Below are 25,518 nucleotides of genomic sequence, written 5' to 3'. Positions count from 1 at the left end.
GAACCTCATTTCATGGAACTGTTTGCAGCTCTATCATAATTTGTCATTTAATTCCTGTGTCACACTTAACTCCTCTATACAGAAAAGTAACTAACCTTGTAACAAACTTTAAGATCAGGTTATTATCTCTTCAAAAAACACATTTTCCATTAGCCATAGCATTACTAGAACTATCTATAGCATTTCTGATACCATGCTCATTTGAGAACACACCAAAGTGACTCAGCAGGAGTAAAAAGACTAGAATGTGTTAAATTTTCTATTAATATGATTTCTCTATAAAAGGAACTGCATGCTGAAAAACTTGGAACCATTTCTGCACTGAAAGCAAAAAAAATCTGCTGCTCTAGCATAGTGTTAGCTGTGGGTTTGTATGGCATAGAAATTTTGGGGGATGACATCAAAAGTTTCTTAAGAAACCTTGACTGTTTATATTAATGCAAAACCTCTCCAGACTAAAGAGAGCATCACTACACTGCTAAAAAGCTTTTGTGTATGGTCAGTGTCAACCATTATTTCACCAAAAAGGAAAATGGGAGAGGAAGAGACCACTTACATTGACAAAGGCACTTACAGACCCCAGCAGAAAGGACTTAAAGACTTGAAATACTAGCTCTAGATAGAAACTTCAAAGGCAATTCTGCAATTCTACAAGGGCAAGAGAACCTCCTTGGCTGTGGGAAGAAAGATGAACTTCAAAGTCTTACTTACTTTTCTTGTAGTTGCACTCTATGTCCCCAGTTCAAGGATTTCACATAATTCTGAACACCTTGTGCCATCACAGACCTGTTGCAAAACAAGAAGCTGAGCATGAAGTCATCATATTACAAATTCAGGTCATGCAACACAAAGATATAGGAAAATGCTGAAAGTGAGGGATGAACCACAGTATTTTTTGTTGTAAAAGCAAATTACCAAGGCCAAATCAACATAATTTCTGTCCCGAGAAACCAGTAACTAGTTCTGTTTTTTAAACAAGTACCAGGCTAAAATTTCACATGTAAAATTCACTTCCCTAACTGTCCCATAATAAACACCAACTGGGAAAAGGTTATTGCTATTCATTTGCAGCACATAGGAGTGGAGATGGGCAACAGTCTTTACCAGGTATGATGAACAGGTTGGGATATACTCCAGCCATAGTGTTGGGCATCTTTAAGGGCACTCCCTAAAAGGGCTGCTTGATGCATAAGCTTTTTAGGAATGCAGCCAACATTCACACAAGTTCCACCAAGTCCCCATGAGGTTCCTTGGGAAAAAAAAAAAAATTAAATGCATGAGATTAGTGTAACAATGCAGTTGGGTACATGGCAGGTAAAAAGTTCTGTAACAATACAGTTTACTGTCTCCTACAGATCAGTTTCTAACTTTCTTTATGCTCATTTGTTTGATAAACACCATCTCTGTATATTTGTCTTCTAAAATTCAAACTATCTCAAGATTTTTCTCAGTAACTAAACATTCACATTTGCAGATCTCATTTTATGCATTATACACGAGGAGCCTCAGCATGACACAATTTGTAATTTTTAGAAATTGTAAATAACATTTTGACAGAGGGAATATTGTCACTTGTTAGAGTCCAAAGTCTACCATAAATGGTAGCATCAAGCACTGCTAACAAGCTTAATGTGCAGGGTTCACCTTGGAGGGAACCAGCCATGGCACAAGCTGGGCTTAAGGACTTTTACTCCAGGCAAAGCAGACAGTGTGGCTCTGGACACTACTCCCTGGAGCAACCTCCTCACCAGAATTACATGCATTTCCAATTATTACCCTGGTATTTCTCTTCCATACCTTGCGGGGAAGGTTCAACATAATCCACAACAGCCACTTTTCTTCCAAACTGAGCAGCTTTAAACAAAGAAGCGAGGTAAGGTATTTAGAGGAAGCAGCAATATACAAACATAAACATTTTTAGTAGCACAGATACAGATAAAATACAGGAGATGACAGCTGGTGGTTTTTTCTGTCTAACTTGAGATACCAGACCAGGGACCCAACCTGCCTGTGTAGTCAGCAAATTCTCTGCAGATGCTTAATAACCCAGACCGGGGCCTCCAGCTTCCACTGACCCTAAAAATGCAATTTGACCTCAAATGAGATGTTTAAGAATGCTGTGGGTTGTTGAACATACTACCCTGAGATACAAAGGGGCAAGGTTCTATACAGCAGTTAGCTCTTCCAAACAGTCTGACGAGATTGTTGATTTAACACATAAATGAGAAATTAAAAAAATACAGTATCTATGGAGGTATTCTGAATACTTTTACTGCAATGAAATCAAAGTTTATTAGTTTTTCCCATGACAAAATAAGAAATATTTTTTAAAAGGTCAAGAAGAAAGCCAAGCAAGATTACACCGTCTGAGGGTGTGAATCAATTTGCAGATTAACCATATGGAGCTAAGTTAATGATTAATGTGCAGGTACTGGAGCATACCATGCTTCTTAAAAAGCTTTGATTATCAGTAACACTTCATTTATTTCCTTACACTGCACTGAAGTTAACCCAAAACTTCTGTTATTTATGCATACAAACCTTCTTTTGCACAAGCAAGGCCTCCAGACCCTCCGCCAACGACCAGAAGATCGTACTCATTCTTTCCTGTGAAGAGGACGTGAAAAAAAGAAGGAATAGAAACAGACCAGGAAGATGGGAGAGGTATGTAAGAAGGACAGTATCTCAGTACACACATTTTTACAACTGATTATTGCTGATTTGGGTTTTCCTCACTTTACTCTAGTGCTGTAGTTTGTTCATTAAGCTATCTACTCTGGTTTTGTGAATGAAGTACAGAGAACAAAGAATTTCAAACGAAGTGAGAAAATAGATTAAATTTTTACATGACTGCCCCAAAAGGCTCATAATTAATGCAGCTGAGATCCAGTACAGGTCTCTGTCTCGGCATTACAGCGGCAAGTTCTACATAGATATTTTTCCGCGGGGTCACATTATCGGACTCAAAGCTTTATATGCCGTGTGTGCCTTGCCGGGGCCTCAGAGCGAAGCTGGCCCCTGCTGCCACCTGGGCACCGGCACGGACCGGCCCCGGCTCGGACCGGCCCCGGCTCGGACCGGCCCCCGCTCCGGGCGCGGCGTGAGGCGGCGGGAGCGGCCGCAGGTGAGCGATGACTCCTTCTAGTAAGGGCACAGGGTCGCTGCTGCTTTCGGAGCCGTCACGGGCAGGGCGGGCACCGAGCCCACGCAGCATCCGAGCCCGGGCTGTGGGGCTTTCCCTGGCAGCGCCGAGCGGGCTGGGAGGGCCGCTACCCTTCGGCGCTAATTCCGCAGGAAAGGTTTGGCTGCCTCTGGGGCAGCCCCAGCCCCACTTCGGAGCCTCTACCCCGCTGCATCGCCGCTGAACGTGGGGCTCCCTGAGTGCCCCGGGTCCGAGGGACGGGCTCCGCAGGAGCACCAGGGCCGGCAGTGGCTGCCACAGCCCTCACGGACGGAGGCGGCTTCCGCCCGCCCTGCCTCGGGCTAGATCCGAGAGGCGGCCCGGTCCCCACAGCAGCCGCTCTGCATCTGCGGGGGGTGGGAAAGGCTCGGGAGGCCTTCTCCGGGCGCTTTGGGCGTCAGAAGGAGCGGACAGCCGCCTCCCGCAGGGAGTGGCGAAGGCGCGGCCGTTGCCAGGCCCGAGCCCCGCGGGTGCCGCGTACCTGAGAGCGCTCGGAGCGTACGGCACAGCCCCGACACTGCCGGGGGACGCGCCCGCCGCCACAGCGCCGCCATGCTGTACGGCACAGGGCCCCACGCCCGCCAGGACCCTGCGGGGTGGCCGCGCAGCGCCTGAGCGGAGGGCGGCGGGGCCCGTGGGGGTCTCGCGCGGGAGCCGCCTGAGGGGAGCGCTCGGCACGGAGCCCTCACGGGGCGGGCACGGGCGCTGGTGCTGGTGAATCACACAGAGCGGCACAGAATCGTGAGGGTTCGAAGGGACCTCTGGGATCCCTCAGTCCAACCACCCTGTACAATGCACCTGGAGCAGGTGGAATGGTGATTTGGAAAGTCTCCAGAGAGGAAGACGGCACGATTTCCCTGGGCAGCTGTTCCAGTGCTCTGCCACCGCCAACATGAAGTTCTTCCTCATGCTGAGGTAAAACCTCGTGTGTTCTAGTTTATGACCATTGCTCTTCATCCTGTCATGTCATTAATGAGATTCCCTTTCAGTCATCTGTTCAGAGTAAACAGGCCCAGCTCCCACAGTCTCTCCTCATAAGAGATGCTCCTGCCCCCTCATCCTCTTCATGGCCTCTGCTGGACACTTTTCAATAGCTCCTTGTCTTTATTATACTGAGTATTCCGGTTCACGACTCCTTAATTAAAATCAGTTAAATTTTGCATTAAAATTAGACATTTGGAAAGGAAAAAAAAATCCCACAGTTTGCTTGACTGGTTTTCCCCCAGATCCTGCTGTAGAAAAGGTTCGGGAAGGCGTTTTGGGAAAGACAAGGATCATGACGACTGCCCCAAACCTTCACTTGATACCCAACACCTGTCCTGTCCCCTCTGTGGCGATAGGAGCTGCCACAGCCCCTCCTCAGGGGCAGGGCACTGGCTGGCAGTCAGAAACCTCTGAGGAGGTTTGAACAAAGCGCCTTCCATGAGGTGTTAGAGGCAGCATGCCGTGTTACTCCGTGTTCCTGTGACTGTGATACATTCAGGATTGTAAGCAGGACTCGGATCTGGAGAAAGGGGTTCCTCTGCTGGAGTGCTGGAGCGGGACCCAAGCAATGTGTGTCAGTGACCCCGGCCTGCACCAACAGCTTTCACACGTGGCTGGGCTGTGGTGGGACAGACACCTGCTCAGGACAACCTGCCAGAGTGCCTGCACTGCCTCAGCCTCCAGCAGCATTCTCCATCCCTGTGCTACATGCCTACTATTGATTAAACCAGGGCGATGCTGCTGACCTATCCTGAATGGGAGCTGTGCAGGTTAATAATGCCTGTGATGTGTTCTGACAGCCTGAGGTAAAAGCCCTCAAAGCTGGCATTGATCAAAACAAATCAAGGGAACGAGTTTTCCTTGTTCAGCGGTGCTGGCTTGCCCTTTACTGGAGCTCAGTACTCGCCCTTCCTGCTGCTGTTGCTAGTGGGTCACACGTGTTAAATACCACCACAGCCAAACCAGAGTTTGGGACAAGAGAATCAGATGCTTTTTCTTCAGAAAAAAAAGGTTTTGGGCAGTTGTGGTTCAGGCGTAGGAGCAGGGGCCTCGCTCACAAGGGGGCAGCATCCAACCATTTTGTTCGGAAAACATCAATCCCCTGGTCCACAGCTGAGGAGAAATGGGAGGAAATTAAAATACTCCAAAGAAAGTGTTGTAGAATTCATTTCACCTCCAGAGCGGTCTCATTATTTTTGTTCACCCCGTTAATGTTTGAAAATACATGAAACAGGAATTATTATCACTTTAGTAAGTGGATTGATGACTTTTTTTCCAGCATCATTGCTATTAAACCAGCCCTCCCAAACAAAAAGAAGATACCAGAAAACCAAAGGCAATCCCCCTGTTATCACTAGAAACACTGTTACCCACTGCAACAGCAGTAGAAAGAAATGACTGGAGCATACTGAGAGGCCTCTGAATGAAAGAAACCTTGAGCATATCCAGATACAATCTTTTATGCTTTTCAAGGTACATGCATACAAAGTTGTTTCTGCTTTTCATGTTAGCCAGTGTTGAGCATATGCACTTCACACAGATTTAATTCAGGTATGAAGGATCAAGGGTAGAATTAACTCTCACCAAACACAAAACAAGTTTATGTGAGGAGATGTCCCTGCAGCATTATGGTGTTTTGCTAATAAGGAGAGGCTTTAAATGTGGCAAAGAGAAACTAAATTGAACCAAAGGAAAGGAAGGTGGAGGTTGGTTTCTTCTGCTGCATCTCAAGTGAAAGGATGAGAAGAAATGTCCTTAAAATGCTAAGGGAGGTTCAGATCAGAAGATACAGCTGGTGCTGTGCCACTGTGTGACCGTGTGATGCTGGGATGTCCCCAGCCCTGTGGCTGTGTCCCACAGCTCAGGAGAAAGCACAGTGTGGTTCCACAGGCTTTCCCATCAGGACCGCCAGCTTCAGAAGCAAATCCAAAGTCTGTGCTGTGCCACTCCACTTGTTCTTGCTCACTCCCAGAGGCTTGATCCTCCAGAATGACAGAGACAAACAGCAGCCACGAGGAGTGGGTTGTGCTGATGGTGACAGTATCAGTAAGAGCAGCAGCCCCTGGGATTTCCTTCTGTCAGCACTGAGCAGTGTGTCTGTGCTGCACTTCAAAACTCTTTTTCAGGGACTGGAGCCAGATACTGATTATCAGATGCGGTTTCTACTGTATCTTTGGCTCAGCTCATATGGCTTTCTACTCTGATTTCAGTTCTTTTGTGGTTAGCATTATGTTGATTAGATAATTAGTGATACACACTTTTTTATATATATATATTATATATCCTAATTTCTGTTAAGAAAGCAAGTAATAAGTCCTTTACCACCAAATACATTCTGTTATCAGGAATCATTTAGATACAACCTTGTGTTTCTGCAGTGAAAGCATATACTTCCAAAACTGAGATTAAAAAAACTTCTTCCAAGATAGCTATCAGACTTAACATCACATTTCCACTGAATTTTGTCAGTCATATTTAAAGTCATAAATTAACTTATACACTAGTTGTGGTTTGGTTTATTTCCAGGGGGAGATGTTTATTGAGTATACTTTAAACAGTGTGGTATTAAAAGGGTAAAGGAGACACCCTATATCAGAAATGTACATGAATCCATTCAACAAAAAAGGTGCTTTGTAAGTTGTGAATTGGTTTTGTTAGCGGTCAAACTTTCTCCTTTTGAATTTATTGTAATGACAGCTTGCAATTCTGTATGTTGCTTCCTTCCTAGGAAATGCATTTTATTACATTTATCAATGGCTTACTTAAATTGTCCCTCATGAAGATGACCAGGACCAAATACTTCTTCTACCAAACCTTTTAGAAATTTTGACTTTTCAAGCACATCTTCTTGTCTTTCCTGTTTTTCTGCCATAGTTTCCTTCACGTGTTACATTCCTAGATCAGCCACCAGGGAGGGTGGGGGGAAGGAGAGAGGTGTCAGGTAGATCCTATCTTGAGAAGTCATCACTTTGTGTCCTTTTTAGTGGGTGGGGTGGGAAATCGATTCTCTCAGAGGTTGCATTTTGTGGCGTGACCTAATGAATAATTTACAGAGTGTCAATGAACTCTACTGGATCATTGGTTGAACTAAGTTGTCTCTACATGAGGTAGCTCTTTTTGGTTTCTTACCATCTCTTCCTGTTAAAGATTATTTAAGAATTATTTTCAGAAATTTGTCTCAGAGTAGGACTCATTCGGAATTTAATCTATGCCTTTTTATTCCTTCCTTCCTTAACACAGATAGATCTTCTGTTCATAGTTTGTCCTGAACAAGTAATTGATTGCAAGTAAGGGAAAAAACAGCAGAAGCAGATGAAGCTTCAAATAACACAAGTTCTTGGCTTCATTCAAATGCTTCAGCACATATTGCCAAAAAACGTGAGGGCAGAAAAGAGAGAAATGTGACAGACTTAACTGCTTCAAAGTTTTTGTCAGGAGTTATAAAGTCTTTGAAAGTGGAAAGGTTTTTTCAATCTGCCTGATAACACTTTAAGAGGCACTGTAAACACAAAATAGTCTAAGTGCTTGTATTATCTGTTCAAATTTAGAGTACAACTTTGCTGGCCACTTTTTTTCTCTTTCAGATGTTTCCTGTTTTAGATATTTCCAGGCAGTTTCCTGATTCAGACATGAGTGGTGCTTCGTTTCCTTAAAATTCCTCTTTTGCGTGTCTTTCTCAGCAAGGGACTAATTTGACTGTGGAAAACAGCAAATTCCCATAAAAGAAAATCCCTCCTGCTATTCTGAAAATGCAAGCTCAAAAGAATTTTTTTCCACTCGGTGTTTCACATGATCTGTGGGGTTTATGATAATGTGCTAGCTCTCCTGTCTCCCTTTGTTTTGGCTTTTAAAAACCAGTCTTTGTCCGGGGTTATTAGAGGAAGGGAATGCCATTTGTTGTTATGCCAGGCATGGATTTAGGGGGAAAAGCTGTAGCTCCGTGCTATGCACAGCAAGTGGGAATGGCCCTGCCACGCTGCACCATGTGATTGCAGCTGGGAGCTCTGTCCCTGAGCAAGTCTGCTCAAGTTTGTGCAGCCACAGCAGAGCTCAAGCGGCGACTGTCAGGGTGAGTCAGCCTGAACCAGCCAGTTATCCTGAGCTGCTGCCACTCGTGTGATGGTGCTCCCAGGCTAGTGCCTCCTGCTTCTGCACCTTCCCACAGATGTGCCCTGTGAATCCAGTACCTGATAGATATTCTGAACTACCAAACCCATCTTTTAAGATCTTGGCCCTACATAAAAATTGTATTACTCCAATATATTTGTAGCTCTCCACAGTTCACTAACCTGGATATATTAGTATCGGGGCAGATTTTTACTGTCTAGACAAGGATAAGTCATGTGGATAGTATATAAATTTATGCCCTGTGGAGTTTGTAGTACATTAGTAAATTGTTAGTACATTAGTAAAAATTTACAAAAATATCCATACTTATATAGACCATGTGTTGGGCTAACAGGTAAATTAGAGGGAAGCATAAACCAATGTCTATCAGGCTAGCAAAGAAACTCCTCTTGGGGAAGAAAATACCCCATAACATAGTACAAGATTTCAATTTTCTATTAACTTGAAAGCAATTTGTGGACATTATCTCACAGTTTGGGTGGCTTAAGCAACTGAGCCTCCAGCTTTGTCTAATTTGCAGTTATTGCCATTCACCATTTTTACTTATGTAATGAAATATGTAGACAACAGCAAGGGTTACTTGCAAGCGTAGCTTTTATCACACAAGTAAACAGCTGTGGGCAGGCAGAAGCAAGTTTGCTCCTCCCATGCTTCGAGCCTGAAAAATATAATTCAGCTCCAAGTTAGAAGACTTTTAGGAGTGTTGTCATGGGATGTTGCTCAATCTGGGAAGTCTTGGCACTAAATTATGCTGCTAAGCAGAAGCTGGGCTGACACCACCCACAACTAGCTGTAGTTAACTGCAAGGACTTCTCCAGAGAGCAGCTGTATACTTACACAAGGTCAGTGCTTAGAGTAAGTTTTACTGTTTTAAACTCTTTTCTCCACAGCCCAGCAGTAAAAAAATTCTCTGCTAATTTAAATTGTGAGAGGCATCAGGGATCGTGCAGACACAACCAGACAGGAAATTACTGTCAGTGAAGCTGGACTGCAGTATTGCTTACTTCATTCTTTGTTGTGCTTGATGTCTTGATTGTAAGAAAATATTTGTAGAGCTAAAGCTCTGTTATACATGGAAAAGATACTTCAAAGTTATTCTGTACTGACATTGGGGACTGTGCTTTATTGCAGGGTCTTATTTATGTTTTGTTTAGTGCTACTAGAAACACTTCAGTCTTCACCCACCTATTTTTCCCCACAATTCTTTATTCAATTAATCTGCTTAGAATTATTTGGTTTTCTCTTGTCATGCTCTCAGGTGGTCCCTAATTTTTTCAAGGACCTCCCCTATCACTGGACAAGGCCTGGAATTCCCAGAACTTCAGCTCCTGTTTCTGCCACACTTGGTACAAACACATACCTTAAGTTTTTAAAAAGTTTCTAGGCTTGAGCTTCAAACACCTGCTGGCTAGGTCTGTGTTTTGCAGTGAGAATGCAGGAGAGAACTATTACGATATTGTGTCTGGGTTTTTTGTTTTTCTTCTGATTTTCTTCGATGGTGCCATTTCATTGCAGCTAGATTATATTGTTCCCACCTCGAATGAAACAGTATAGACAGACAAGCTGAGAACAAGGTCTGTTAGAATAAGTCTCTTATTTTATCTTAGAGCTGTTTGTAGCAGATTTTTCCAACTAGAAGCCACAGAAATTCAAATGTGCTATTTATAATGTATTGATTGCAGCTCCTCCTGTAGTTGCTATTAAGCCATTTGCTATACATACCTCGCCTGCCTCCAGCAGCACGCTATATTTAACCCACATGCCTAGGTCTTGTTCCTACCAATTCTGCTCTGGCTGTAGCATGCCATGTCTGAGCTGAAAAAAGAACTAAATCTCTTGGGCCAAATTCATTCCTGAAGTTGCTTGATTGAACACATTGCATTTACCCTGAGCACAGATTTGGCTCATACCTGACTTTGTCAGCATTCACTGTGCTGTAACTAAGTAACAAGAGCACTGTCGTTACGGTACAGATGAATAGCTTTCTCTACGGTTATTAGAGCACCGAGCACCTTTAAGGAGCGAAGAATCTGTGAAAGGAGGAGTTGGGGAAAAGGACACCGCTCCTTTTAGAGTCTGTGTAACAGAACTGATAAGCTATTCCTGTGATGTGATCGAAAGTGACTGAATACTGCAGGCTCTTGGACTCTTATTCTGTAAAATCCACAGGAGAGCAGCACAGGAAAAGATCGGAGGGAACAGCTTCTGCTATACTAAGGAAGGTACATATTTATATTTTCTTGTTTGTCAGGCTTGACATGATGTGTTATCTTAGATAATGTCACTATTTTAAACAGTGGTGCTTATGAAAGAAGTGGTGTTTTCCACATTCTGACTGGCACTCATTGTCAGGAAGCCAGTCCGTGGGCAGCAACAGCTTTCACAGAGAAAGAGTAGGACATATTTGTGTGTAATGCATTTGTACTGTATTGTAAATCTTGACAGCTGAAAGAAGTGAGATGAGATAACTCTGCCTAAATTGAACATTTAATTTATGGCTAAAAGTATGCTGGAATTTAGTATTCATTTGTATTCAAGAAGAAGCTGAATGCAACTCAAGCGTCAGTTCAGCCACATTTGGCTGAATAGCTGCTTTTATAAGTGTTTTGCTGCAGATGTATTTTGTGGAGGTTTTCATTCTCAAGAGGGAGTTCTGTTACTGCAAAATACCTCTGAAGAAAGGACAAAAAGCAGGTACTTTTGCTTGCTAGCCCTGCTGGTGCTTATAGAGTATCCTTCTGATGCCCATAATGGATATTTTTTACCTTCTGTCCTTTACAAACAAACTCATATTTACCAATACTGTCAACCACGTCATCCTGATGAACTCTGTGAACAACCTTAACTTTTACTCTGTCTCTGCACTTCTGCTTACTCAGTCATGGACTTCTCCAACAAAGCCCTCAGGTTCAGAACCATATGCATTTGCACAGCTTTCAGTATTGAAATAGAAAAGAAAAACTTCCTGATTTACAGCTTTACTTTGCATTAATGAGAAAAGGGTTTGATCACATTAACACCACAAGGAACTAAGTTGCCACCCAAGTTTAGCAATATTTCTCAGCAGCCTGGTACCCAGTTTACATCGGCCAGTCTCATGCTGTTGTCTTTCAGCATTCCTTCAGGATCACTGGAATTAAACGTGACTGGGAATTTTTTGAAAAAACATAATTTTGGCAGCAGTCCTTGAAAACAGATCTTAATGTGTGAGGCCATTCTAAAGCTCTGTCAGAAAATAATTCCTAGTCAGAGACCCTCTATGCCCACTCCAGGAGCTTTTTTGGGGAGAGCTTTCACTCAGGATTTGAAACCAATCCCTACCTCGCTCTGTCTCAGGCTGCCTCTTCCCACACAGCATTTGGTTACCTGCTGTGTTGTGGTGAATCCCGCCTTGCCTGGCGTGTTAGAGTTGTTAATTTTCATAGAAATAAGTCATCATTTCAGCAGAGATTTCCTTCCTAATCCTTCAGATCCCTCAGTGGGTGTCCTCACTACTAGGATTCAGCACTCCCCCCAGCTTGAAGAGCAGCCTGCGGACAGCAGAAAGCCGTGCTGGGAGAGAGACAGATTTACAGTAGATTAGCTGGTAGCCTTGGAAGCAGGGCAGGAGCATGCAGTGGGGATTTGGGACACTAAAGATTCAGCCCTGTGATATGAGGAAGAGACTGTGAAATTGTCTGTACTGAGGACAATTAGCTATTTTGGTCTTTACTCTTCCAGCCCTTTCTCCCTACCTCCATTTGGGGCAAAATCATTCAATAAGAGCTTGATTTTACCCCCTGGGGAACATGAAAATCTCATCTTAAGAAAACTTTTCACAGACCAGCTCCCAGTGTGGTGTCAGGGCAGAGCACTCTCTACTTTAGTCAGTCCACTGCCTCCCAGGTAGGATTTGTACAGTTCTGCTGAGCCAACCTAACCACTGGTCCTAAACACTGGTACAAACAGTACAAACACATCGGGACTGCTCCAGTAGGAATAAGGAACAAACACTTCCTAGGGGTACCTGAAAAGGTCTTATTCCTAAAAAGCTGCCTTTGCTTAAGGCCCAGTGAAGTGCATTTCTTATCCTTGAAGAATTCTCTCATTCCCTGGCTTTAATCATGCGGTGTGTTCACTAGGTCAGTCTGGATTAGATTGCTACAAATTCCTGTGGACCTGCTTGTTGGAGGGAGATGAGGCCTCTCTGTGTGGCCAGTTCATTCTAAACACTGCACTTCTTTATGGGGCACATAACCATTATATAAACCTTCTGCTTTGGGTAATAGCACCAAATACCATCTAGAGAATGGCTACTGGGAAGGAGTTTTAAGTGGGTAGCAATTATCCTAATTGAAATCTATGTAGGCAGAATGGATTTAAACACCCTTATGAAGCTTATTTGATGGGGCTCCCAAGTAGGCAATAGGTACTTTTCTGTTCTTTTCCTTTCATTCAGTAAGAAGAAACTTGTATTTGTTTCCTTTCAACCTGAGAAGAGGGAAGAAGACAAGACAAAAGGCTATGGGGGCAGAAAATGATCATCAGAACTTTGCATTTATAGAAGACAGAAATTTTTGTAGTCATGGTAGTGAAGCTAAATTATAGTAATTTGAAAAAAACTGAGAGGAAAATCTAGACTTCAGGCAAGAAGTAGTGAAAAAGTATAGAAAGTCTGTTCAGATTGTTTTCATGATGTCAGTGGAAAATCTGAATGTCAAACTCTCAGACTAAGTTTCCATTGAAATACAAGCTATTCATATTTGGCAATATGATGATTATTCTTCACAGAACAGTTGCGCTCACTTGAAAATACATAAACAGTAATGAAAGAATAGAAGGTAAAAAAATTTTTTTTTGACCTTTAAATGTACTAAATTATGAAGCTGTTGAATTGTGTTGCCTACAGCAACAGGATACAATATGTTTGGCAGAAGTTAGTTTAGACTTTCTGACCAAAATACTCTGACTTTCTTGCTCTGGGAAAACATCAAGAAAAACAATGTCACAAAAGAGAGATTGCCTCATTCAAGACAGTACAGGACTAGGAGTCAGAAACTCCAGTCCCAGCACAGCACAGATCTCCTGTGGCTAGTGTGGGATATTGTTAAAATATGTAGAAATGTGCTGACTCTTCTGCATTGTTTTCACAATGCTTCATGAACAGCCAATATATCCTTACTAGTGTGCAAATCCTCTGCACACTTCAGTGCATCAATGTCTAAAGGCATAATTTCAGCAGAAGCTGAAAAAGGTTGAATGATATAAACTTAGGAAGTGCTCCCCATTCACCAGGTTTTGTGAGTTAATAAAGTCAAAATTAGATTCTAAACCCTTTAGCACCAGAATGCTAAAGTACTGTCTGGATGCGTGGAGACTTGTAATGAACTCTTAAACACCAACCAGTTCTTGGCAGTTAGATTAAATGCATGAAAAATTATAGCAAGACTGGATGTACCATCTTTCCTCAAAGGCCTGAATTATCAGCTGCCTGAAAGCCCTTTAGGAGACCATTTCAAGCACTGCTTGTCTCCACATTTTCCCAGTTGTTCATAAACTCAAGAATAATAATGTCACATAAGCATTTGCTGTGCAGACAAAACTCTGCCTTTCCTCAGGTGTTATTGATACATTCATAGCAGGCAATTTTCTGAAAAAGATTAATTCAGCTTTACAATGCCTTGGGAATTTACACACGTAGCAGTAACTTTCTTGTGGCAACACAGAGGAAGATAAGGCAGCTCATCCAAGGCCAGATCAGAAAACATTGCCAAAATGAGACTCACAGCTAATTCCTCTGACTCAGGGTCACAAAGTTTACTCTCATTCCAGCCCTGGAGAATAGCAGTCTAATTTATGTGCTGTCTTTGTACTAAAGTGTGGCATTTTCTGTGATAATGTTTAGGACTTAATTTTCAGTACAAAGCAAAGTAATATCAGTTTATACAAGACAAAACTGTAATGAGAGGCTCTGTAATTAGGCTTAGAAGGATTCACCTTGATTAGAAAAATATTCTATCCAGCAGTTTTCCACCTCACAAGTGTTTCAATATCTGTCATCTCTTATTTTTGCATCTGTAGGAAATTACATCTTGTTAGTTACTCATAATGTAGTGAACTAAGCTTCAGAATAGTTAAGTAGTCAAATTTGATACTTCTTTAATCCAGTGAGTGTGAATCTCACTATATACTTTTGTTAAAACAGACCATTTAAAGGTGCTGACTTTCACATACTTATTTTTCTTCTCAATAAACATCAGATTTTAGCAGTGGGATGTTGGTCTGGAATTAGAGAAACAGTTGCAATCAGTAGTTTACATCACATTTCCATACACCTTCCTCTAACAGTGTTATGAAAACTTAGTTCAGTTTTTATGAAATGCTGAAAAACATCTCAGTTCAAGCTGGTTACTCGGACTTACCTTAAAAACTGATGTTACCAATTGTTCTACTGCTTATCTTTTCATGTAAGGGAATTCTAAGAGCAATTATTTTTTAGCAGAGGTTTGAAAAATGTACCAGAAGGACTGATAAATAGCATTACTGAAATTTACCTTATTTCAACCTTTGGTGAAATGGCTGGAGTCAGCTGCATGAGAATAAAGAACAGGGTGTATTGGTTTGGGCTCCATCACATGGGCATTTTTATGATTTTGGAAAAGTTGAAGATCATATGATAGTTAGGGGATACTGAATCCCCTAACTTAACATCTGTTGGCATAATAGCAGATCCCTAAGTCTACAAGTATCTTGATGTTTCTTTTATAGCCATTGGAATGACTTAGGTGTTTCATCTCCACAGGCAGGTAAGTTGGGGCCGCAGATTTCCACATTTTGTGTCTGCTTCTCTCTTCAAAAATATCTTTTTAAATCTCTGTAAGCTGAAACAGAGGTACTCCCATTCAAATGCTGATTGTTTGATTATGGTGTGCATCAGGGGAAAACTGCTGAGCTGCATTATCAAGTTATGATTTGGTCCTATGAAACCTGCCAAAATGTGTAAGATTAGATGCATAAGAAAATAACTCAGTGCTTTAGAGAGGCTCATCAGTAGTTTGACAGGTTTGGGCATGAAATTTTAATATGTTTTCTTTTAAACTATGTCTTCTCAAAAACAGATGTACTGATACATGTTATTCATTCTTTCCCATAATGTTGTCCCTCCAGTTTTCTGTTTATTCCCTTGCTGAATTTTTCATTTGCCTACTATTTTCCACTTCAAATTTTAGCTTTCAAAGAGAAGGCTCCCTTTATTATGGTGTTTCTAAAGCACAGAAGAGCTTGCAGTGCAGTGCTGTGTATTTGGAACCTCAGTATAGCATTAAATAATAAGAGTGGCTGCCTTGTAATAAGTGGTTATGGGAAACTTGACTATATGCAAGTTCAGTTTTATTGCATACTTAATGAATCTCATTAATCCACATTAAAGCTAAAATTATTGTTGCATTTTCTAAAGCTGTCATAACATGACTGTCTCCTAGGCAGTGGCATTTTTAAATTGGTTGACTTACACACTTAATTTTCATATCAAATATTTTCCAGCTAAGAATACGAAAGCAATTACCTATTTTGGTACAGATCTTTTTTCCCTCTGGGTGCATGACCATCACCAACGCCTCTTGCTCTTGGCAGACTGCCTTTACAGTCTGCTGCTGTCACTAAATTTATTTTCACACCTAAGAAGACAGAAATTAAGAGGGAAAACTTCAAAAAAAACTGTATTAAAAAAAAAGAAAACCAAGATGTGTCTGTTTCTCTCTTTTTAGAAGGTACCTTTTGTGGAAACTGGTGTTCAGGATAATTGCCTCCTGAAGGAATTCTGCTAAGAACAACCCATACTGCCAGTTTATGAAGGTGCTGAGGTGTTATACAGAAATATTAATAATAATAAAAAACCCAATAGTTGACAACATTCCTTGATACCTCAACATAAGTGAACTCCTCTAGGAAAAATCAGCATGCACTCTGTAGGTTGTTTCTACCTGTGAGCAGCCTCTGGGGAGGCAGGTGGGCTCTGCTCTTAGGTGTGGTAGCATTCATGTGGGATTCCAGTGCAAAGATCTGAGGCACTGCGAAACGTGGATCCCTCTGAGTACTTGATTCAGACAGCCAGTCTGAAAAAGGAGTCTCAGCATTCCTGCAGGACAGGGAGCAGGGCTGGGTTAGCCTACAGAGGCTTCTCTGCCTGTTTTGAGAACTCTCACTAAATGGGCTCATATCAGTGCTAAGCAATAAAGGAGGAAAGCTGTTCCCCCCAGAATACACTACCTAGTTCATCCTGCTGCTCCCATCCACTCTGGCTGTCTGACAGACCTTTGAAGGGCAGCCCCAAACATGCAGGCAGGATCTCACAGTGCTGAAGCAACAGCCCGTGGCAAGGTCTGCTCAGAGAATCTGAGGTATCCATTGGAACCAGAGGATTATGTCTGGCAGTGGACTGCAGTAATTCCGAATGCCAGCAGTGCTCAGTCCTAGAGGCACCTGACTGCCACCAAGCGAGTCACGGGTGTGCAGGAGGCTTAGAGACCTGCTGCCTCAGGAAGTGGTGTCTGGGCTCCATCCACTCCTTGGAGTTCAGAATCATTCTCTCTCACCTGTGCCAGTAATCCAAATCCATCAACAACGACCATACAATCAACTAAGCCATGAAAGTCAAGGAAAGACCAGACAAGCAAAGCTAGAGAGATATTTTATGTTAAACTAATGATCTTTTCACAGCCCTGTCAAAGTTCTCAGTGGACAGATAATGTCAAACATTTTCATGTAGAAAATCTTAAAAGAACTGAAATCCCATCTGAAGGTACAGGACAATTGGGCCTGGTCAGTAGAACTACTACTGCCCAGAGAAAAAGAATAAAAATTGACATTCAGGCCTTCATGATCGTGTTGAAGTAATGAAGCAGGCTCATATTAGCTAGCAAAAAATATTCAGAAGGTCCAAGAAGCAAGATTTTCATGTGCTAATGATGCTGGCAGGCTCTGAAAGGAAACGTCTCAGGTCAGACTTTGCAAGAAAAGTATTAAGGGTAACTGTTAACATTGGTGACTGCTTAAAAGCAAAGGAATAGACTTTTGACAGCTCCAAACAAATCACACTCGCTCTGCAACTAAGATAAGAGGATGGGTGAACAAAATCAGCTGTACTGTGTCTTGAGCATATCTCCATGGAAACAGTCATCTTCTGAAGTCAAAATGCATTCTGCATGATGATTCAAAATTGAAATAGTGGGATAGATTTTCCCCATGTGTTTATGCCAAACTCCACTACAGAATGGAGGTCAGATCATCCAGAAAAATTTCACGGATTTCATGGAAAAATAGGATTTTTCTGGGACAGTATTTGGGGAAACAAAAAAGAGAAGCAAGAACAAGTAAAAAGAGATTTGGAGGAATGTTGTTATCTCCTAGAATGAGATAATCCCTTTGTTACTGGTCCTGGGTAACTTAGGCAAAATTTTTAAGGGTGTTGTAGCTCCTATTGGAGCTAGAACAGATTTGATGCTGGAAGCTCCTGGTGCAGTGGTGTGCTTGGAGCCAGGACTGAGCAGCTGTGTGGGGGAGGGACTAGAGCATTAAATAAAGGTACTTGTTGACTGCCTGTAAAACTGGCTTCTAAAGGAAGTGCTACAGAGCACCATCCATTACCAAGTGACAGAGTGCCTTTTACAGCTACTCTAGACACAATCATAATTAAACTCTGTGTGTTCTGGTTCAGAACGGTTGGTTGTGGGTTACTTAGCTCAATATTTACAAGAAGGACAGCCCTCTCCTGTGCCACCTTAACCCTGGGCTGCTTTTCTCTTTTCTTCCAGATGCTGGAGAACTCTTTGTTCATTGTCTTCATCCTGCTTTTCATTTTGCTGCTCGTTGTGATGCTCATCAGGAAAAACGCCACTGCTGCCCTTATCTGGAATGAAGTAATCCGGGAGAAAATAACCAATTTCTTCATGAATCAGAGCAAAGAACAGAGGATTTTAAATTTTGTGCTGCAGAATGCAGTCCGAGGAGACCCCTGTAGCGTGGTGGACACTATAGATAAATACTGCTCCCAGAAAGAGTGGGCCATGAACGTGGGTGATGAGAAAGGTAATTGCAGCAGGGGTCAGCATCTGAAAAGATCCTTCAAGACTAGTACAGTACAGGATGTCTGATTGTATTGACATGGCAACTTCCATCTGCTCCTGCTGCAAAAAGGCCAACCCACACCGCCTTGTGGTCAGCAGAGCAGTTCTGTGAGCACTGGTGCCTGCTCATGCAGCTGATTTTGAGGAGGGGTATCCAGTGACTTGTCCAGGAAGTCACAGCACCAGATGTGGGTTTCTGTGTTGTGCACATTGCAAGTGTGTAAGCAGAGAGTGACAACTGATGGGAAAAGTCTAGGGTTGCATTGTATTTCACTTTATGTACAGGGTGCCTTTAAGGCATAATTGATTATGTTAAATACTTTCAGATCTTTAACAACAAGATAGCAAATTGAAAAAAAAACAAACCAAATTTTGTTGAACTATATGAATTTTGTGAATAAAAGCATAAATTAGAAGTTTCTGTTGAAGGGAGAAATCCTATCCATGTCATACAGTATCAGACACTGTAGCTATTTAGTAAGTAAAGTGTCTCGTTCTTGTCTCCTAAAGAAAAATATGGGAACAGAAACTTTTTTTTTCATAGCTGCAGGAATGCAGCAATCTTTTCAAAAAACTATAATGGCAAAATGTTAATATGTTCCCTTATGAATTAGAAACAAAAGTACGTCTTGCTGGGAACTTTCTGGGGAAATTTGCTTAGTCTGGGATTAACATAGCTAATGAAATACAACTGTAAGCATTGTAATAAAAATGCTCTTCTGACATGGGTACAGTTTTTGAAAGTAGCTCCTCAGCACACCTGGCTGGGGTGCTTAGGACAGCAGAACAGTGGGTCATGGCCGAGTAGGAATACTTAAAGCTCTAAACTTTGAACATTTGGGATTAAATTCTTAATAATTTCACTCTAGTTTTGCTCTGATGGCCTTTCCTCAGGTAAGAACCATCAAAGCTAGTGCATCTTTAGTCCCCGAGATTTCAAGAGTGACTACATGGCTTCAAGATGCCTCATCCTCATCATCATACTCATAAACAACACCCAGAAGAATATCCCTTAATGACCATGGCTTAGAGTAAAATCCTTTCCACTACTTTTTGAGTTTAGTTATCCAGTTTCTAGCCATACAAGTAAGGAAATTTCTCAGAAATATATCTCACAAATAAATCCTTTTCTTCATAAGGACTGAATATAGTACACTGTCACTTCTTTTTGAGGACATTTTCTGTTGTTAACAATTGACTGTTTCCCATCCCACAAATTCATGCAGGGAAACCATATATCTTGCAACTTTGTAAGTCAACTTTTCTTTTTTCCTTTAAAGATCAGTAGTAAGAGTAAGAAATTTTATATCAGACTACAGCATGTAACACTAGCAACACATATGAGCACTCAAAATCCAGAAGTTACGTATTTCACAAATTTGGCCAGTTTCTGCAGTAAGTTCTTGGAAAAAATTACTGCAATTCCCCCTTCTAACACTATAAATTAGTTAATTCAGGGAATTACGTTAAGTTATATTCAGGGAACGAGTTAATTCAGGGAATTCCTTACTCAGAAATGTGTATATTGTGAAACTAAGATTTCTTTTAGTTGAAAATTTGCACTTTGAAATTTAAAATGTCCATGATTAACTTGATCACAAGCCAATTTGCAATGAATACAGTATATAATTTGACATCAACTCTTAATTTTTGAATGTCCTGAGCAACTGAGTACATGAATTTTTTGTTTCTTGTCACTACTGTGCTGTTCTGTATATGAACCAGTTTGATTTTGTCAAAAGGTAACCTTTTCCCATTTTAATCAGGTAAAATTCTAGACAAGACAGTGGAAGAGGCCAACCCATCAGTTGCCCTGGAGCTGGGAACGTACTGTGGCTACTCAGCAGTGAGGATTTCTCGGCTGCTGAAGGCAGGAGCTCGTCTGCTCACTGTGGAGTTCAACCCAGAATTTGCTGCTATAGCTAAACAGATGATTGAGTTTGCTGGAGTACAAGATAAGGTAAATACCATTTTGTCTGTAACAACTACAGCAAAACTGGTTAGATTTTTTTTCTTGTACCCATGGGCCTTATAAATTTAACCAGCTCCATGCTTAGTTACAGTGCCTGACCTCTTACAGCAGGACTTAACTACATTGCCTTCCAAAAGCCAGAATAATACTGGGTTTCTCAATATAAACTAAAAGGTTCAAATTGGTGTCAAGAGTGACTACAAAAAACTAAACCATGGTCCAATTTGTTACAAAAGCTCAAAGGAATCAGTTGTATTATGTGCAATGGACTTCAAATGAGAAGTATTTACCCAAATCTAGCTGGTTACAGTACCCATACCTAAGTTTTGTGCAGTCAGAGGTGTCTTGACTCTCTGTAGCTGGTTGAGATGCAGGTGTTTCCAGTCTATATCCTGCCCCAGGCTGGGAGATTCATGCCTGAGGAGTGCCTGTCTATTCAGCAGATAACTCACTTCAGTGGAGCTGGAAACACTGGAGGAAATAAGTCCCACCAAGGGACCTTCTAATGTGTTTCTTAACTTCTTGAAGAGAACCTGAAGTACTAGTGACATCTAAAACTGCATTTCCCCATCTGATTTAATCTCCTGATCAGCTATGAGTCATAAACCAGACATTTCCTTACCACCTTCTTCCTCCTCTCACAGTATATGGTGCTTGCCTAACAAAAATCCACATGCAGCAGCTGCTTTCAGTTTAACAGTGGTTACTCCAATAAACCTGTGAGGAAGATGTAACAGCTTCTGTCCTGTCTCCTCCTTCTCCTGGCATATCAATTTTACACACCACAGCCTCCATCTTTATTCTAACTTAACCTGTTCTCTACATTTTTTGGTTCCCTTAGACTACAAGAGTCAACTGAGATGTAACAAAAAAAAAAAGTAATTAAAAGCACTGTTTTCTTAATGTTTTGCAGTTCATCAGATAGATTTGTATTTCAGGTAAAACTCCTAGAAGGCCCTTCAGAAAAAATTATCCCTCAGCTGAAAAAAAAATATGAAGTGGATACTCTGGATTTTGTCTTCCTGGACCACTGGAAAGACAGATACACACCAGACACCATCCTGCTTCAGGTCAGTTTGCACAATTCCACTCTTAAAAGTAAAGTAGCAAATAGCTCCATGTCTGTGAGCCCTCTATGCTTTATGAGGGACCTCATCTGCTGTAAAATGAAGACTGGCAGCCAAAATAGCAGCCTTACAAGAAAAGAGGATTTGAAGGACAGGACCATAAACTTTTGTTAAGGACAACTGGCAACACCACATAGCTCAGGACTCAGTGAGTACTGCTGAACCATTCTGTTTCCTGAACATACAGAAATCCCACCTGGAGGAGTGCATGGCCTGAGTCTTACACCCCCCAGAGTGCCTGCATGGTCAGTAACCAGAACACCTGACCCAAAGCCCATCCTGATCCTGGGAGCAGGGAGACTTGGGACCTGCATATCCCCACTCCACCTCTCTAATTTCCTCAGTAGCCCTTTTTTTGCCCAGGTCTGTGGTGCCAGCAGAGCCTCTTGATGAAACACCATTTTCCATAAATACTGTAGCATGGCTATGGCAGCATGCACCATGACTTGTCTTGGAGTCTTTACACTCCACCTAATTAATTGGCTGCAAAGCAACTTAAGAAGAGTGCAGACTGCCCCAGCCAGGAACTTCCTAGGGAAATGCTGTCCAACTCTATGTCCAGCCCCAAATGTGGAAAAATTATGTTTATTTCTTCCCAAGCTGCCTTAACCATTACTTTGGGTATTACAAAGTAAGTTGGCTGTAACAGCAGTAGGCAGTGGCAGAGGACTTCTGGATAGGAAGGTATTTTCAGGTGTTAAATAACTGAGGTTGACAATATCTGTACCTATCAACACAGCACAGATACTCTGATAAAATTTTCTACAACTGCCAGTTTTTATGGAAGTGCCATTTTTCAATTATTTTCTTCACAAACAAATCCACTTCTTTTGAGCCTGCCTCTTAAATTGAGAACCTGCCAAATACTTCCTGACCCCTGCTTGAGGACTACAACACTATTTTCTGACCCAGACCCCCTGGTTTTTTATTTTTAAGCCCTGTCCTTCAGAAAGCTGTTTGAAAAGGAAATTTGTTTGGGGTTATGAACAGCTAGTATTGAATTTACACAGCAGTAGCTGAAGAAAATGTTCCCTCCCTACAGTTATTTTGTACTCAGAGAATGCTTTCTTTTAAACTGCCTGTGTAAGGATGACTGAGCTCTTTCCACAGTGCATCCTTATCAGAACTTAGCCTTCACAACAGCCAAAACAAACAGACAGTTTAATTCCATGGTAGTGGTCAGTCTGATGCAACTGTGATACCAAGTTGCAAAAATCTCCCATGAAATTAAGAGGAGAAAGACAGAGAAAAGATCCTCAGATTTTCTCAGATGTCACAAACTTTCTAAAATGTATTTTTGGCACATATTGAAGTATGAATGGTGAAGTATGAATATATTCAGATGAAATATGTATATATTGGAAGTGGTCCAGACAAAAAAGCCAGACATGAAGAGCATCTGAAATCCTGATGACCAGTGGAAAATCCAGTATGTTGTCTCTTGCAGGCTTCTGTAAGCTGTGCAATAGAAACAGACTGGAGGGTATTTACGTGTCTCTAAAATCACTTCCACTGTGCTGACTGGTGTTCAGTCCCCAGAGGCACAAGCAATTAGCTCAACGGCTTGTGCAGGACTCTCATCAGCAGAACTGCTCTCATGGACTGGGAGTAACAAAAACACCCCATGCTTTGGCGACAGCCACTGCCTGGAACCACAGGATAACAACCAAGCTGATTTAACTACAGACTTTGTTTTAAAACAGCTGGCAAGCCCAGATAAGCAACTTCTTCTAGACAAAAAATACCAGTAAAAATTATGGGTTTAGGTTTACTGAGGATAAACATTGCACTTGAAGTGACTACTGCAAGTTAGTTATGTCTGATGGAAATTTGTCAGAGGGATCTTCATTGTGCAAAAACCTTGCTTCATGCCTAAGTCTCAAACAAAATGGCAGGAGTTGCTTAAGATGAAAGGAAAACAAGCACAGAAAATCTTTAATTCTTTTAGCACTTTTTGAGTCTGACTGAGACTGGCCAAAGCAGTACATGCTACACTCAGATGACCTAAAGAGCTCCTACTACAGTTTAGTGCCATGTTAGAAACACTTTTAAACATGAGGCAAAACAAAGCCACCTCACTGATCATGTAAACATAGCTGGAAACAAGCTGAGGAGCAAACCACACACTTCCACTTGATTTGCTATTTCAGAATCAGCATCTCTAATGTTCTACTAATAAACAGAGAAAGTCAGCAAAGGACCACAAAGGATCCGAGAGTTACTCAGCTTCTCTCATGTCTCTTCAATCTTCCAGACCGGTACCACAGTGGGTTTTTGGATGCAGGCACTCAAGTGTACCTGGTTAACAGGAAAGTACGTGACACTCAAACCAATGTCTGCTTAACAGCCACTATGAAGCCGTTTCTCTTCTTTCTAGGAATGCAACTTGCTGAGGAAGGGCTCAGTTCTTCTGGCTGACAATGTAATTTTCCCAGGAGCTCCAGATTTCCTTAACTATGTCCGCAAGAGCCCCCATTTCCAATGCACTAACTACCCATCTCATCTGGAATATATGCAAGTGGAAGATGCTATGGAGAAGGCTGTGTTTTTGGGATAAAGAGAGTCAGTAAGAATCAACTTTTGTTTCAGATGACGTAAATGCAACTGCACAGGTTAACCTGTCCATGCTTTACAGTTTTTTAAATTTTTATTACTTTTTTTATTTTGGAGCCTGTAATTAAAGAAGCACTAGTGATCTTTTTAGGCGAGGTAGAACCCAAAACATGGAGTAAGTCAGGTCTGTGCCATTGTTCCACATTAACTTGGCAGACCCAAGGTGATGCACGTTGCCCTGCCTTGACCAACACATCATCCAACAGAGTCTGTTATTTTGAGCTCAACTTGAACAACCACACTTTGGGTTTAGGGTGAAGTGGAGAAATACACTGAAACTTCTGAAGACTTGTGTCCCCAAGCTAAACTCATTAATCATTAGCAAGAGCGGAAAAAAAATCCATGTTGCAGGAAAAGACCGTTTCATGTGCCCTATTTTTGCTAAATTACTAGCATGCCTCTTGATGCATTGAAGGCTCCTATTGTGAGATCAGATACTTCTTTGCACATGTACTGCAAAAGTTAATCATCTCTATGTGAGAGAAAGGAGCACACACTGAAAGAAGACAGACCCATGCAGTGATGAGAAGAACAAAACAGAATTTTGAAAACACAAACAAATAAAATTATTAATCTGTCCATGCAGAGGCAGGGAAAACTGAAGAAGTAAACATGAAAATAAACACAGTAACAGACAGGTAAGAAAAGGAGCAGACTGTTTCCAAAAGAATACAAAACTACATAGTATTTGACCTTGAGAAAATGCTGTTTATCCCCTCATTACACTGTACATACATAGTGCATGCTTTTTAGGGGCAGGACAAGCTGCTTATTCTGAAGTGCTGGGTATGTTTAAAATGCTGTATAGAATTAAAGTCCAGAGAGAATGGGTTTTAGCAGGTGAGTCCTGCACACCCTGGTTAACCTCAATGCTGTTAAACCATGTGAATAGTGTGGGTTGTCATTGAGAAGACTCAAAACCAAATACAAAGTCTCTAACTCATCTGAACGATGCAGAAATCCAGTGGCATTTCCTGGCATGTCCTGCTGTGGTTATGTAAGGCAGCAACAGTCACATTTATAAATAAAAAATAAAAAACAACAGAGCAGGGGCATGACTTTCATTTTTTCCAATGAATTCCGTACTGCATGTGAGGCTTCCAGACTTGAAACAGCCACAGAAACATCCAACAGTTGAAAATCAAAGTGAAAATCAAGGATAAACATTCTTGCCTTTCCCAGTATGAATTCTGTCAAACCTGTTATGAATTTCTTCCTTGTACAGCCCACCTTACTGCAGTGGTCCCTCCCCTGGCTTGTGTGCTGCAGAAAATCCACCTCCAGGACACTGGTAAGGAGCAGAGGATCACCAAAAGAAAACTAGAACAGGCTGAGGTTATGGACCAAGCAAACCATGGTAACCCAGCCATGAGCTGTAAAGGCTTGTAAAATGTGCATTTCACAGGGATA

The 25,518-nt window shown here is 41.8% G+C and overlaps 2 protein-coding genes across 9 annotated transcripts in view; one reads left to right on the top strand and one right to left on the bottom strand.

Annotated features, from left to right (window-relative positions):
* TXNRD2 (thioredoxin reductase 2) overlaps positions 1–3,770 on the bottom strand; it is a 31,433-nt gene extending 27,663 nt beyond the window's left edge. The window contains exons 1-5 of one of the 2 annotated variants that reach the window (XM_063415696.1): positions 3,663–3,770; positions 2,542–2,607; positions 1,798–1,854; positions 1,105–1,249; positions 712–786 (exon numbers count right to left, since the gene is read on the bottom strand). In XM_063415696.1, the coding sequence (XP_063271766.1) occupies positions 712–786; positions 1,105–1,249; positions 1,798–1,854; positions 2,542–2,607; positions 3,663–3,735 (416 nt within the window). In that variant the 5' untranslated portion in view covers positions 3,736–3,770. Of the gene's footprint in view, positions 1–711; positions 787–1,104; positions 1,250–1,797; positions 1,855–2,541; positions 2,711–3,662 lie in introns of those variants that run through there. The other variant, XM_063415695.1, reaches the window with a different exon arrangement.
* On the top strand, positions 2,555–25,149 carry COMT (catechol-O-methyltransferase). Of its 7 annotated transcripts, none has more exons than XM_063415703.1 (6): positions 3,803–4,096; positions 16,039–16,126; positions 18,085–18,358; positions 20,163–20,356; positions 21,307–21,438; positions 23,873–25,149. In XM_063415703.1, the coding sequence occupies exons 2-6, from the start codon at positions 16,121–16,123 to the stop codon at positions 24,050–24,052; spliced, it is 786 nt and encodes a 261-aa protein (XP_063271773.1). In that variant the 5' UTR covers positions 3,803–4,096; positions 16,039–16,120; the 3' UTR covers positions 24,053–25,149. The 7 variants fall into 7 exon arrangements, with proteins under 7 accessions (XP_063271770.1, XP_063271777.1, XP_063271773.1 ...); XM_063415702.1 differs by lacking the exon at positions 3,803–4,096 and adding an exon at positions 10,288–10,515; XM_063415700.1 differs by lacking the exons at positions 3,803–4,096; positions 16,039–16,126 and adding an exon at positions 2,555–2,664.
* The last annotated feature ends 369 nt before the right edge of the window (positions 25,150–25,518 follow it).

Source organism: Prinia subflava, chromosome 19 (assembly GCF_021018805.1).
Source record: "Prinia subflava isolate CZ2003 ecotype Zambia chromosome 19, Cam_Psub_1.2, whole genome shotgun sequence".
Classification (NCBI taxonomy): domain Eukaryota; kingdom Metazoa; phylum Chordata; class Aves; order Passeriformes; family Cisticolidae; genus Prinia; species Prinia subflava.
This window is presented reverse-complemented; position numbering and strand designations above follow the sequence as displayed.

Coding starts and splice junctions, on each gene's coding strand:
- COMT (XM_063415700.1), top strand. Junction 20,357..21,306: donor TTGCTGGAGTACAAGATAAG/GTAAATACCATT, acceptor TTTGTATTTCAG/GTAAAACTCCTAGAAGGCCC. Junction 21,439..23,872: donor CAGACACCATCCTGCTTCAG/GTCAGTTTGCAC, acceptor TCTTCTTTCTAG/GAATGCAACTTGCTGAGGAA.